Source organism: Micropterus dolomieu, linkage group LG14 (assembly GCF_021292245.1).
Source record: "Micropterus dolomieu isolate WLL.071019.BEF.003 ecotype Adirondacks linkage group LG14, ASM2129224v1, whole genome shotgun sequence".
Classification (NCBI taxonomy): domain Eukaryota; kingdom Metazoa; phylum Chordata; class Actinopteri; order Centrarchiformes; family Centrarchidae; genus Micropterus; species Micropterus dolomieu.
The window spans coordinates 21,356,565-21,370,942 of record NC_060163.1 but is presented as its reverse complement, the minus strand read 5'-3'; the positions used below and the strand labels follow the sequence as shown (position 1 = coordinate 21,370,942).

The 14,378-nt window shown below is 37.5% G+C and overlaps 3 protein-coding genes and 1 long non-coding RNA gene across 9 annotated transcripts in view; 2 read left to right on the top strand and 2 right to left on the bottom strand.

The window, feature by feature from the left end:
* Positions 1–757: 757 nt before the first annotated feature.
* LOC123982806 (leucine-rich repeat-containing G-protein coupled receptor 4) lies at positions 758–3,987 on the top strand. The gene is made up of 2 exons (XM_046068664.1): positions 758–1,416; positions 2,718–3,987. The coding sequence occupies exons 1-2, from the start codon at positions 1,123–1,125 to the stop codon at positions 3,486–3,488; spliced, it is 1,065 nt and encodes a 354-aa protein (XP_045924620.1). The 5' UTR covers positions 758–1,122; the 3' UTR covers positions 3,489–3,987.
* Positions 3,988–5,458: 1,471 nt separating this feature from the next.
* On the bottom strand, positions 5,459–8,782 carry tmem101 (transmembrane protein 101). Its single transcript, XM_046068494.1, has 4 exons — positions 8,623–8,782; positions 7,690–7,870; positions 6,705–6,851; positions 5,459–6,435 (listed from the first exon to the last, which is right to left on the bottom strand). The coding sequence occupies exons 1-4, from the start codon at positions 8,751–8,753 to the stop codon at positions 6,127–6,129; spliced, it is 768 nt and encodes a 255-aa protein (XP_045924450.1). The 5' UTR covers positions 8,754–8,782; the 3' UTR covers positions 5,459–6,126.
* A 198-nt stretch (positions 8,783–8,980) lies between these two features.
* On the top strand, positions 8,981–13,327 carry gngt2b (guanine nucleotide binding protein (G protein), gamma transducing activity polypeptide 2b). Of its 3 annotated transcripts, none has more exons than XM_046068490.1 (4): positions 8,981–9,041; positions 12,250–12,483; positions 12,626–12,714; positions 12,957–13,327. In XM_046068490.1, exons 3-4 carry the CDS (start codon positions 12,631–12,633, stop codon positions 13,083–13,085), a joined length of 213 nt encoding a protein of 70 aa, XP_045924446.1. In that variant the 5' UTR covers positions 8,981–9,041; positions 12,250–12,483; positions 12,626–12,630; the 3' UTR covers positions 13,086–13,327. The 3 variants fall into 3 exon arrangements, with proteins under 3 accessions (XP_045924446.1, XP_045924445.1, XP_045924447.1); XM_046068489.1 differs by lacking the exon at positions 8,981–9,041 and adding an exon at positions 9,304–9,386; XM_046068491.1 differs by lacking the exon at positions 8,981–9,041 and having other exon boundaries at positions 12,072–12,483.
* Positions 11,744–14,378, bottom strand: part of LOC123982718 — a 36,093-nt gene continuing 33,458 nt past the window's right edge. For all 4 annotated transcript variants that reach the window (XR_006828037.1, XR_006828042.1, XR_006828040.1 and 1 more), the window contains one exon: positions 11,744–12,348. This is a non-coding gene — a long non-coding RNA (uncharacterized LOC123982718). The remainder of the gene's footprint in view (positions 12,349–14,378) is intronic.

Sequence of the window (14,378 nt, the reverse complement as noted above, 5' to 3'; positions counted from 1 at the left end):
TAGTTTGCTTGAAAACTCGACATGTGACCGTCACAGTTGTCGTAACTCCAAGGTGCCACATCGTCCTCAGTTTTGAGCAGATGAGATTTTTATGGACAATGTGTTCAGGTTTCTTTTTCAGGGATTGTTTGGTAGCCTTGTAATGCAGCCATGTAATTACAGGGACTTGAAGCCAACACAGTTTCAATTAATTATTTAAATATCTTAAGCCTCTGGTTTCTCTAAAGCTGTTTGATTACTGCTGTCCTCTGCGCTCTCCACAGTAAATCAGCAGTGTGAAATCTTTTTATTAAAATATGTAGTTTCCAAAGTTATCTGAATACTGCTAGACTTGTGTGTAAAATACTTAAGAAGAGGAGCGATTTCTATGCTTTTGTGTAGAAGTACAGCTCAATTTCAGGTATTTATTTCATTATTTTCATTGAGTTAATCTTGAGATTATTTTCTGGATTAATTTGTTTTGTCTGTAAAATGTCAAAATAGTGAAATTGCATTTTCTCAAAGCTAAAGTTGATTAAATGTAATTTCTTGTTTTGTCTGACAGTACAAACCCAAAAAATATTAAATTTATTTTCAAAACAAGGTCAAGGAAAACATGGACATACATTTGAGAAGCTGTTACCAGAGAATTTTGCATAGAAAATGGTTGATTAATTACAGTATTAGAAGTGATTTTTTTTTTTACATTTTTAATGTTGAACCCTTTTGTTATTAGAAATAATTGATTGTTTTGAATTTACAAAAGATATTCACACGATTTAGTTACAAAAAATTCATATGTAATGTGATGCAGAAATCTGAACATAAGTAACTAAAAAAAGAAGCCTTGTATCCAAATGCAGAAGCAGATGTGTAAATCCTTATTTTAGGAAAGGGTCCAAAACAGACCAGGTTTGTTCCCCAGATATGGTTGTGTTTTGAGATTATCTGTTTAAAACCATAATCCCTTTTTAATCAGGAATATTTGACATCTGCTCATAGGGAGTTTACTGACATGACATCAATATCGTGCCATTGAAACATGTTCTTTTGGTTTCTACATGTATTTTGCTCTGAGGGATGCATACAAGGGGGTAACCATGCCTTTCAGCAGGAATGATGTCACGCTGATCTAAACAAAAGATGCCTGCCGGAGGCTGCACACTGCTCAGCGTGATGCCTCTGCCTATTCTTCTCAACACGGTGTTGGGCTTCCAGCTGTGTCCCAGCCACTGCCTGTGCTACGAATCCTCCGACCTGGTGGATTGCCAGTCTCGTGGTCTGGTCCAGGTACCCCCCAGTGTCCCCCATGGCACCTGGCTGCTGGACTTGAGAGGGAACAAGATGACTGAGGTACGCACCGGATCCTTCATAGGGCTGTGGTCTCTCAAGGTCCTCCTGATGTCCAACAACAGCATCCAAACTCTGCAGCCACAGGTACCAAACATGAGAACTGCGTTTAATTTTATTTTGTGTATATTCTGCATTTGATACATTGTTTTAGAGCAGTATTTAGATTCATTATTTAAGTAAAAGTAATAATATAGTGCAAATTCTCAGTTACATATAAAATTCCTGTATTCTGAACTGTAAGTATTGTAGTTCCAAGTATTTTGAGCTAAATGTGCTTAAAATATCAAAAATTGTCACATTAACTGGCAACAACTTTGATCTTTCATGTAAAAATATTTAATGGTTCCAGCTTCACAAATGTAAAGATTTGCTGCTTTTCTTTTTAATTATTTTATTTATTTGTAATTTTGAGTTTTGTATTATTGGTTAGATAAAGCAAGCAATATGAAGGTGTCACTTTGGGCTCTGGGTAATCGTGACGGCATTTCTCACTATTTTCAGAAATCAAAAATTGATTAATGGAGAATTTAATGAGCAGATAATCAAAATAATTGTTGCACTCAAAATAATTCAAAATGAGCTCCCCCTCAACAATTACAACAGTAAAATCCTGTTTTTATATTAATATTAATAAAAAATAATCAAATATATAATAGTGTAACAACAGTCAAGGGACATTTTTCTTTCTGCAGTGAGTACTATTTTCCTAATTATACTTACATACTTTTACTTTGGTAACATCTTCAATGCAGGACTTTATTTTTACATTATATAATATATACGTTATATTAGTACTTTTACTTAGGTAAAGGATCTGAATACTTTGTTCACCCCTGACACACACACAACTGAGTAACTTGAATTATTATTGAAAGTGCAACCTGTTTACAGTGAATGCCGTTGTTTAATAAATAGAGAAGCCTATTTTTAAATTACATATAAAAACAGAAACGCAGCGAATCATCACAATCGAGAAGCTAAAATGAGAAAAACTTTCACACTAATGCTTTATTAATGACAATATTTTTTCTGAAAACTGATTACATCTTTCAGCTTTACATTGAAATAAATGTAGTGGAGTCAAAAGTACATAGAAAACATACATTTTAAATATTTTTTTGTAAATTTCTATGTTATACTCATGATAATTGACTTTTGCAGTATTTGTTTTCTCTTTTCTCATACAATGTTTCTGTGACCATTATGCATCAAAAAGATTCCTTTGCAGTAAAAACCTACTTGGCAGGAAACCAAATTCTGATTCTGGTATTCGCCCCTGAAATGTAGGGGAGAATAAAATCACATAAAACAGTAATACTCAAGGAAGTTCCTCCAAATTGTACTTGTACTTATTTCACATTTTATGATCTATTTCCACCTTTCAGTCTCTGTCATCACTGCAGTTTCTGGAGAGGCTGGACCTGAGTTTTAACCAGCTGCGTTGGCTCCCTCTGGCCTTCTCTCAGAGTCTGTCCTCCCTCCAGGAGCTCCGGCTGGACCACAACCTGCTGCAGCACTTGGACTCTGCTTCACTGAGTGAGTTTGAAAACCTGAGGAAACTGGACCTCAGTTACAACCGCATCCGGGCCATGGATGTCAGGGCTTTCAGCAGCCTGGTTCGACTGAGCCTCCTCAACCTGGAAGGAAACCGGCTGAATGTGCTTAAAGATGGCCTGTTGAGCAGGCAGCAAAGCCTGGAGGTGCTGCTGCTCAGCCACAACAACATCTCAGTGATAGAGCCGGAAGCCCTAGCTCCTTTGCGGAGTCTGACCCTGCTGGGTCTCCAGGGAAATCAGATGGTGCACATCAGATTCAAGACCTTCATGAAACTCCAGACCACCACCACCCACCTTCAGATGTCCTCCAACCCATGGACCTGCGACTGTGAGCTCCAGCGCGTCTTCAGCAAGATCCAGCATGTTCGACGACTGCACGTGTTCGACTACAAGGATATCGTCTGTCATGCTCCTGCTCAGCAAGCCGGGAGCTCCCTGGCCTCGCTGGACAGCCAGCTGTGTATTGCTGAGACGGCATCTGTGCTCGTCATCACCATCACCGTGATGCTCGCTGTGATTGGTGCCCTGGTCAAAGCGGAGCACAACCGCAAGAACAAACAAACTGTAAGTGATGCAGAGTCAGAGAGACAAGAAAAATGATGTGTTTTATTCATGACCAGGTGTTCTGAAGACTGAGATGTGGGCTGGTACTGGATGTTGTTGCACAATAGGTTATGATCGACCACACAAGATCATGTTTTAATCAGCCCCTAGACAACATGGTCTGACTTCAGTTCTATACATCACCGTGGTGGACGAGGTATTTAGATCCTTTATTTATGTAAAAGTACTAATACCTCACTGAAAAAATACTCAAGTAAAATTACAGCATTGAAAATGTTACTTAAGTAAAATTATGTAAGTATAATCAGGAAAATCTCCCTTGTGAATGTTATACTAATGTTAAATCATGAGATTATTATTACTCTAATCCAACTATTTTGTATCAGACTGCAACTAATAATTATTTTCATTATAAAATCATCTGCTGATTATTTTCTTCATTGAGCGATTGTTTATAAAAATTTTGAAGATAGTGATGGCGTCAGTTACCCAGAGCCCAAAGTGACACCTTCATTATGCTTTGTTTTGTCCAACCTTTAACATTATTAACACTACATTCAAATTATTAAAATAAAAAGCAGCAAATCAAAGAAATGTTTTTTAACATGAAAAATTTATTCAACAATCAAAATAGTTGTCAATTAATTTTCTGTCAAACGACTAATCATTTCAGCTGTACTTGTATAAACTGTTGGGGAGTTTAATTTATAACAAAACATCATATTTTATAAACTTTTCATATGTTTTGTGTGTAAAAAGCTAAATATGTCAAGTAACCAATAAAGCTGTTAGATGAACGTAGTGAAGTAAAAAGTACAATTTCTCCCTTTAAATTGTAGTGGAGTAGAAGTAGAAAGTGGCATGAAGAGAAAACACTCAAGTGAAGTACAGGTACCTCAAATTTATACTGAAGTACAGTACTTCAGTAAATGTATTTAGTTACTGTCCACCACTGCCTTTTAAAGCTTTCTTTGAATTACCTTGATTTCCTGCTATGTCTATGCCTACTATGAGAGAGGAGGGAAAAGATAAAAAGTACAGAATAGCCCTTTAGAAGGAGAGAAATTTGTTCCTTCCAGCTCTATAGGTTTGCAACAACAAACAATACGATTACCTTTAAAATTTGCACACACTTTTAAGCGCCCGAGGTCCAATATTAATTTTTAATATTTGGAAAGGGCTTTGCTACCCTGAAAGATTTTTCCATAGCAGCTCTGAAAAGGTATTTCTATGTGGGTGTGGTAATTAGTACAAGTTAGTGTGAGTGCGTCAAACATTTTTGAAATTTCTCTTACCAGTTAACACCCTTGAGCATTTGGGGAACTGGTTGCATTCCAGTATCTGATTTTTCTTGTTGATACGCTGTTATGGTTGTGAAATAATACAAGTGATGTCAAAGGTCACACCATGACAGTCGCCTTATTACTAGTCGTTAATTAAAGCTCAAAGCTGAAGTGTCTCCTTTAGTCGCAAGATCTTCACACAGTTGCCCTTTATTAGTTATACCTATCTAAAACTAATGCAGTCCAACACAACAGCAGATGAAGGTTATAACATTTGGTTTTTGTTCAAACAGGTGTTTATTCAACATAATGGTCATTGCAGAGGCTGCTGTTTGTGGTGCTGTTGAATTTTATTATTTTACACTGACTACACTGTTTTTAATATTTTGCCCACCCCATTTATGTCATTGAGGGTAGGCTAACAGAATGTCCAGTCAACACAATACAGTTCAGCAGCACCACAAACTCCAGTGTCCAAAATGACCAGTGTGTTGATCAACACATCTCTAAAACAGTTTGAACAAAAACATAATAACCTTCATCAAGTTAGGACTGTTGTAATAGAGGGCATTTAGTTTTAGCTCAAACTAAACTGGCAACTGAGTGTATAATCATAGATTGTTAATCTATATATTCACAAAGCATCAGCTACATTCAGCCTTTCATCTTGTGCAACACCGAGGTGGTCATAGATGTTAAAAGAAAAACAGCATTGCAGTATAATTCAGTGAAATGAAGCAACAAAATTTTAATGATCCAAATACTCAAGCATGGAAAACGATCATCAGCATTTTGTGCATCATCATGTAATGTTATTTCATATAAAATATGAACAGTATTTACACAGAAGATAAAGGAGCGGTGCTTATTTAATTTAATGAAATAAAGTGAATTGAATAAACACAAGTGTTTATTACCAAATGGCTGTAACTGTAGCTCAACTGTAAGTTCATAGACAATACCATATAGGTTAAATTTTAAGTTCCCTTTATTTGTAAACTATATACTGTAAAACATTATTGAACCATTTAAGACTATAATTTTTGGAGTAAAAGGTATTTCCCCTGTAAATATACAGAATCGATACTCATTGTCATGTTTCAGAGCATAACAGAGACAAAGATGTAAACATGAATCTGAATAAATTATTCAATTGAAAAAGGAAGCTTGTGTTTTTTTTCTTTTTCTTGAAAAAGCAAAGTTACCGACTGGTAGGCAAAGACAATCAACGCTGCTCACATCTAACAGTCTCAGCTTGGAGTGTTGAATCCTGAGAGGTCACTGAGCGACCGTAGCTTGGAGTACAAAGTTGGGTGGCGATGTAAAGGCCAACAATCTCATCGTGCGCAGACACCTTGGTCTGTAAAAGTTGTTTGTGAGAGCCCAAGGGTTCAACCATCAGTTGCCAGGATTAGCACAGCGCCTAAGATGCCCACGTTATGTCCAATCAGCTTCATCTGGTTCCAGAACTCCACCTTGCGGTTGTTGTGCCAGTAGCCCAGGTTGCCGTCGATGAGCAGGATCACCAGAGGCAGGACGGTGGCTAGGATCTGAGCGGCCAGGCGGATGTAGCAGCCAGAGAGGAAGGCCAGAGCCAACACCCCAAACAGCACCTCCAGCAGCATCAGAGTGATCTCTCCTCCCACGATGTGGTTTAGATAGGCCTGCCGGTCTTCTTTGCTGTGCTGGAGGGAGTACACCTAGTGGGGGAAAGTGGTACTGTTGTTTAAAAATGACTGATAACAGGCTTTGGTCTTAACACTCTGCTTTTACTTTTTGTTGTGAAGAATGCATCATAGAATAAGGTGTGATTCATTCAACATGTGCAGAAATAAAGTGCCTGAAGCCTTATTCTCATTCATATAAATGATGACAATGTGGTTTATTCTTATTTTGACTTTCAAGTGTCAGAATTTCTTATTGAGCCTAACCACGTACAAATAATTAATAATACAGACACAGGTCTTACCATGCAGATGAGGTAGACTCCCAGGAAAACTTGTCCAGTAGACTGCAGGGATCTGCTGCGAGGTTTCTGTCTGTACACCTCCCCTGCCCCACTGGCCAGAACCAGGAAGCCTCCAATAATGGCCAGCGCTCTGGAATACATTCGTACCTGCAGGGCAAAATCGTTCTGGCTGAAATAACCTAAGACAAGTTTCTAATACAATGCCAATCTCTGATAAAACAATCTTCTTTCAGACTTCTAATGGCAGACTGGCCCAGATCCATTTTTCCCTTGTGTGAGACACATCTGTTTTTAATGTCGACACTAATCTGGGCCACTTTCACGTTTTTCTAAAACTGATACATGACCGACCTGTCTGAACATTCAGACAGGTAGAAATGCTGCTTTATTGCAAACAAAACTGAAACAAGTGCTTGTTTAAAAGCATTTAAAAAGAGATGGTTGATTTGAATTGTTCAAGGCAGCTGTAATGTCAATGCAAAGAGCCTTGAAAATAACCTCTAAGGAAAGAATCTCTTATCAAAAGGACTAATAATTATCAAAGAAGTTTCTATTACGGCTAGTCTCATTTTAATTCATATAAAGAAGAAACCTTAAGGAAGTAAATATTACTAGATTTTTTTTTATTGTTTATTGTATTTTTATTTTTTTTTACATTTTTGGGGTTGTCATTCATTTAATGTTAATTGGATCAGCTACTTTATGTGCTTATAATGCAATAATTTCTTCAATTATTTACAGTAAGGGCGTTCTCTTGCTGCATTGTGATCTTTGTGTTGGAAAAATGCATAAAAAAAAACAAAACTTGAATTACAAAAAGAAAAAGGTACAAACACAACTACCCTTACCTGCTATGGATGTTGACACTCAAATTGCCTAAAATACATTTTTGTTTCTCATGATTTGTGGAAACATGTTGACCATATTATTATCACATGAAACAGAACAGCAGCTTTGTTACTGTAAACCACAGTGGGGGACTCACCTTCAGCCAGTCACCGTAGAACACCTGTTCTCCAACATAGGATGCGTATGTGCTGACGGCCAGTTGTATGGCAGCGGCCATTGCAAACCACCTCCTCTTCACCCCAAATGACATGAAGCTGGCGCAGAGCACTGCAGCCCCCATGTCCACATACAGGTATGGTACATGGATGTCTGGCTTCCTGAGATGACAATAAATCAGCTTGAAATCAAAGTGGATTATTTCAATTTAGACTGCTTTAATTTTAGTACGTTGCACATTGTTACCTCTCATACTTTGTTAGAATGGAAATCGCAAACAACTAACATGAAGCTGTAAAAACTACATGAAAGCAATTAAAAATAATAATCAAAATAAATTACGACATTTTTTGTAAACTAATCCTTTCAGCCCAACACCAATTCATTTTGACACCTAGATGACACCTAAGAAGCAGGCAGTATGAAAAAGGCTGCACACATTTCCCCTTGAAGATGCTATATGTGATTACAGAATAATTCAGAGAGGTGTGGTTGCCTTAGACCAACCAACCACAGATTTAAAACAATACACGCCCAGTGTACATAAAACCATGATTACTACCAGAAAAGAATTACAGCCTGTCCCCCTGTCCGACTGAAAATTACAGACTAGGCCAAATACAACATGTCATTTTGATTTAAACAACTCCATATGGCTGCATCTTTCTCCCTTAGGTTTAACTAGTGTAACTGCTGAAATACAACTCCTGTTTGTCTGTTGTATGACAAGGTAGTCTAGCACATATGTTTTCCATTGTAATGTAATGTAACCTGCTCTATACATTGCATAGACAATAATCTTGTAATAATAATAATAATTTTTTTGTTTTTGTGCACGTTTGACGCAGACTGAGATTACAGTTAGCTAACGAGCTAGCTATTTTACAGCGTCCTTTGCGCTCACTCGTCTTACCTTTTTGAGTCCGCTCGTTCAGCAAACAGCATCAACATGCTGAAGCAGTTCCAAAACCCGAACCGGGTTAAAATAAACGCTCCTAACTGGCTGAGAAATTTTAACGTCTGTTTCCTGCTGGGAGCTGCCATTGTTACTGCAACTCTATCCTGCCAACGACACTGCAGGTACTCAAAGGACTTCCGGCCAACATACATCCACGTGTCGAAATAAAAGCACGTATCTTTCTACTGTATAAAATGTATCATTCCTTTAAACACTGGTGCTCTTATTTTGAAAAGAGTTTCAGCTCTAGCTCGAAGACGTCCTCCTATTGGTTGACGGATTGAAGTGGCGGGATCATCATAGACCGTTAACTGCGGGACAGACGCGTTCATGGGAGTAGGAGAAAAGATAGACGGCACCACCTGCAGGAGAAAGTAAATCACAGATATTTTACAGGGCTGATAGCGTCTGACAACGTTATGGAAAGGATCCCTACAGAGATAGACATGTTTTTAAAGAGCAAGATCCTTTCTATTTAACCTGAAACAGTCGCTATGTCGCTCTCGTCAAAGCCATCAGACTCCTTGGACAGAAGTACTTTTATTACTTCTGAAGTCTACTAATGCCTCGATCGCTTAGTTTGCGTTATTGTGTGACTTTGTAGTTTTTAAGCCTTTACAATGGGGAACTTTGGACTCTTGACCTCAGTGTTTCTAAAATCTTGGCTGCTCTGGTTATGAGCAATTGTCTTTATTTTCCTACAGACTCAATGATGTGAAGTACGTCCTCCAGCTTCTGTTTGCCACTGACAAGGCTCAGATTGTTATTATTATAGTGTAAAGCCAAGCCTGTCACATTTAGCCTAATTACTGCTAAGTTGTAAACTTTCATTTCGTTATAGGCTACAATCGTGTGTTGTATGATTATAAAGAAACTACCTTGATATATTGATTTTTGTTTAACCAGAAAATATATCGCTCTTTTCAAAGCCACCAGACCCCATTGATAAAAAATGTAATTTTATTTCGCATGACACTGGTTAGTTTGTGTTATTGTGTGACCATGGATGTTGTTAGCCCTATTTTAGGGGGGGGCTGAAGCTAGAATTTAACTTTCTGCATTCATCAGCTTTAATAAATAAAATAAATATGCTGTTGACTAAATGCAGGCTAGAGCCCACAGATATACACACATGAAAATATAGTAAAATGAAAGCAAGCATACATACATGCATCGCTATTGTAATCGTAACTCTAAATCCTTTATTACTTCGGCCTTCAAGTTATTAAATTCAGACAGCAGCCACTTTAAATAGGATCCCTAATAATAGCTTACATGATAAAGTATTTATTGTATGCTTATGCAAGCCAAACTACAGAACAAAATCACACTGTGATTGAACCAAGCTACAGTGCAGTAACAGTAATTAGTCTAATTAAATAGCATTCTTTGGACCTAGAACTTATCTAATAGAGAGAGGAATTAGATATGGTATTACTGTATCACAAATTTACAAGAGCACCTGGATAGCATTTAAGTCACAGCCTACAGAGGAACTCAGCATGGGCAGAGTCTGGCCGAAGTAAATTCAATCAAACGGCAACTGAAAAAAGTCTGCAAACCTTTTCCACATTTTCTGTATAGTAAAACAACTGACTATTTTTACAGCAAATGTTATCACCATAATTATTTTCTAATGCTTTTTCAAACAATGCGAGGAATCTAGTTTTGGAGGAGAAATACAAATCTTGTTGTTTTAATTCATGTTTTTGATTAAGATTTTTTACTCAGAAAGAAATTAACTCATAATACACTATTAATCCATATTGATAATTATTAGTTTATAATGAATTAACACAGTTTTTATTTGTGTAATTTATGTATATATTTTTATTGTTTTATTCAACAGGGAAAGTGAACACTAATGAACATGTAAACAGCTATTACAAAGTCATCCTAAAGAAGAACATAAGATTAAGATCACAAAAGTTACTATAATTTTCAAGCAAACAGAGAAATAAAAAAGTGAATATTAAAATTATTGCTACATTGTCAGGTACTAAATAAAACGTGCAACACAGAGGCACATAATACAGGACTTGAAAAGCAATTAATTTGGTAATATTACTGCTAACAGCATTTATGCACTAAATAATATAACTTGTGTAACCATAAACCTCTAATAATTAGGGTCTTTAAAACCAACCAATTCCCTGATGTAACACCAATGACATCACAGTGTCCTAAATGGCAGCTATGGCCCTGCCCATAACAAGTTCCCAGATCCAAAGGAGACTTTCACCTTGCTTGTTTTGTCCAGATATTCAATTTACAAGACATATATATATATATATATATATAGATAGATAGATAGATAGATAGATAGATAGATATGTATGTATACACACTACATATAGAGATATATAAAGAGAGAGTTAATGAATCAGTTCTCAATTATTAAAAATTATTGTCAATTAATTGTGCACTGATCAAGTAATTGATTAATCATTTCAGCACTAATATTAACTTAAGAAACAACAGACCCCCCCCCCCCCCCCCCCCCCCCCCCCCCCCCATATACACACGCATCAGTCTCAGTGAGACACCCTATCACATTCAGTTTGACAGTGAAAGTGATTCAACGTATGGAATAAAAATAAGACACATCAATGGGGGCGGGAGTTTTTCATCAGGTGCTCTGTGACACACCAGGCCTTGATAATGAGCAGGAGTGTCTCCACATGGCTGCTGATCCACAGTGACGTTTCTCGGGTTAATCTTGAGTAGATGAGACTAACCCAGATCCTGAAAATGGCTTAGTGTGAGTCCTGCTGAAGGTTTAGTTAAGGATCAGGAGCATGTCATGTCTCAGATGAAATGTCAGTTGGAGGTTGTTGGGGTAGAGTAGCAGGACTACTGTAGTTTCACGGGACAACCTTCAACCTCAGGCTAAAGTTACGTACTTCACATTGAACACCCTTAGTAACACAAATCTTCATGTTCACCTGAGCTTTGGTTTTTCTATTTATATACATGAAAAAACATTTTGATGCTGTCAGCCCAATAACCCTCCATACATCCATAAACTATACCTGACTATCCTGTGCACTGTCGAACAAATGTGTGACCGCAAAGAGACACTGAGCAGGAATTAATTTATTCATAAATGATGTGACATATAAAGTGGCTGTAGCTTTTTTCAAGTCTTCAATTTGTTAATTAGAATGACATTGCAAGACTTAGAGCAGCTGATTAGATAGACCGCAAGATTAAAGTTTATAATCAAATCACAGGGGTGAAGACTTAGCTTCACTCCTCTCTTACCACACATGTCCACCTTTATAGCGAATATTGTTTTTTCACTTGGTTGACATACTAAAGCAAAAACAAAATGCTGCTGGTTACCAGTGGAGAAATAAGTTAAATTTATGGATAATATATTTAAAATAGCAGTGAAAAGTAATTGAGAAACAAGTTAAGTCAACCACAGCATATAGGTATGTGTACTGCAGTTTACAGTTAGTAACAGGTGATGTGACGTTCACACGTCTATTGTTTTATTTCAGCGTCTCCATTTCTCCACCACGTCGTCAGCAGATCTGTCAAGTTCTGTGTTCTCTTCCCTCCCTCCTTCCTGTTCAGGGGTCATGGCTCCTGATTGTTTAATCTCATCACAGGGGATTGGTGACATCAGGTCCAATCCTGTGCCGACCTCTCCCCAAAGCGCGTAGCCGGGATCAGCTGGGATGAAGAGCAGTGGGACAGCACGGATCAGTCAGTGTGAAGACGCGACCGAACAAGAAGAAGGCAAACTGTCGATGAGCTCCTAGGAGCCAAAACATTTCTCTGATTGTTGGGGATCCCACCATTCAACAGGTAAAGTTTTACAACAGAGACATTTGTCTATCCTGGATTTACATTTATTTTGTCAAAGGAGCGTTTTTAAAAAACGAAAGTACTTTTGTATTTAGTATTTATTGTGACATTTTAGCATTTTGATCTTCATTTCCTCTTACAGCCAGGATGGCTCGGGATATGTCAGATAAGGACATCTTGAAAATGGAGCTGGAACAGTTGAAAAAGGAAGTGAACACACCCAGAACACCAGTAAGTAAATTACCTCTTTTTAAAAAACAGAATATCACCTTTTTTCGCCATCGATTGTGAACTATATGTCCAATATTATCTTTAATTTTATCTACCGAAAACCTCTTGTATTATTTGGGAATAAATGCTTAATGAATTTGTAAGCTGCAAGTTTAAATTGTCGATTTCCATCTTTGTGCCTGTGAAAAGACACTTTGGTTTGTTAAGCTTACATGTGTTTTCATCTTTCCTCTGAACAATAGGTGGCTGCAAACTGTGCAGAAACGGTTTCTATGGTTGAGGGACTGTTACCAAATGATCCGCTGATTAAGGGCGTTCCAGATGACAAGAACCCCTACAAGGGAGACAAGGGAGGCTGTATAGTGACATAGCACACAGACATCCAAGGAAAAGTCACAATGTTTTTTATGAGAGCTGGTTACGTTGCTATGTTTCCATAGAATTCTTGTGGATAAAATGTACAGTAGTAAGAAAACTAAGATCTGTAATGGTATTGCTACCAGGAGAGAGACTCTTTTCCATCACTGGATTACCGAATGTACCTGTTGATATCAAAATGTTTCATTGTCAATTTGTAATTAAATGCAAATAGCTGTATAAAGCTTTGACCTGACATGGCTGCTCTCATTATTGATATATATATATTAGCATATCTCCTTTTTATAGCACTCCTACTGCCCTTTCATCACATAATATCATACTGGTTAATATTCAATAGGGTTGATTGACTGCGTAGTTTGGTGTCCAACATCTCAGACTGCAAATCAGCACAAAGCAGGGCAAAGTCACAGGAGTCATGCAGCTACTGCTTAGTCTAATTCTTAATAGGATTTCTTTGCTGCAGCACCGTCAGTCACACTGGCCTGTAAACACAGAGCTGCTTCCTGTTTCCAAGTCTTATTAAGCTTATTCCAGCAGCTTCATCCCGGCTTTTGAGCTCTCCATCCAATTAGTGTCATTTTCAATGCGTGCAACAACAAACACACATAATTTGTTCAACCTCTGCAACACAGCATTCATCTAAGATTGTAAAACAAACACAAATGACTTCATGCTGCATTAAACACTTTTCAGGTCAATGACCTTAGGTAGCACATATCAGCACCTTTGCACAACTTAGCTGTTTTCATGTATATAGTGACTTACTTATCATCTCTTATCATTTAGATGCCCTTGATCAATAGTTTCCTTCAAAGTTAAAGTTTGAAGGTCAAAACAACCTTTCAATTTTAAACTCCCTACCTCAGCACTGGTGACGAACATGTAACATCAGATGATTAAAAATCTGTATATAGCTCTTTTGAGGCTTCTGAGATTATAGAGACAAGCAAAATAGCATACTTCTTAAACGGAAACTCCATTGGTTTTTAACAGTGATGTCTATTTACAGGTCCTGGGGAGTACTACTCTATTATGAAAAAGTTGTATAAAGACATATTAATTGTTGGTTGGGTCTGAACATTTGGAAATTTAACGTGTGGGGGTGTGGCGTTAGAAAGAAGTGAGTTAAGCAGACCTCAGTAGCTCCTCATCTCTGCTTGAGGCTATCCGTGAGGCAACATTGGCCACTACTAGCGTAACACACTCAAATGTCAGGCCGAACTGTGGTTTTGACAAAGAGGAAGAATATGTGAAATAACAAAGACAGTATCTTTGGCTCGGAC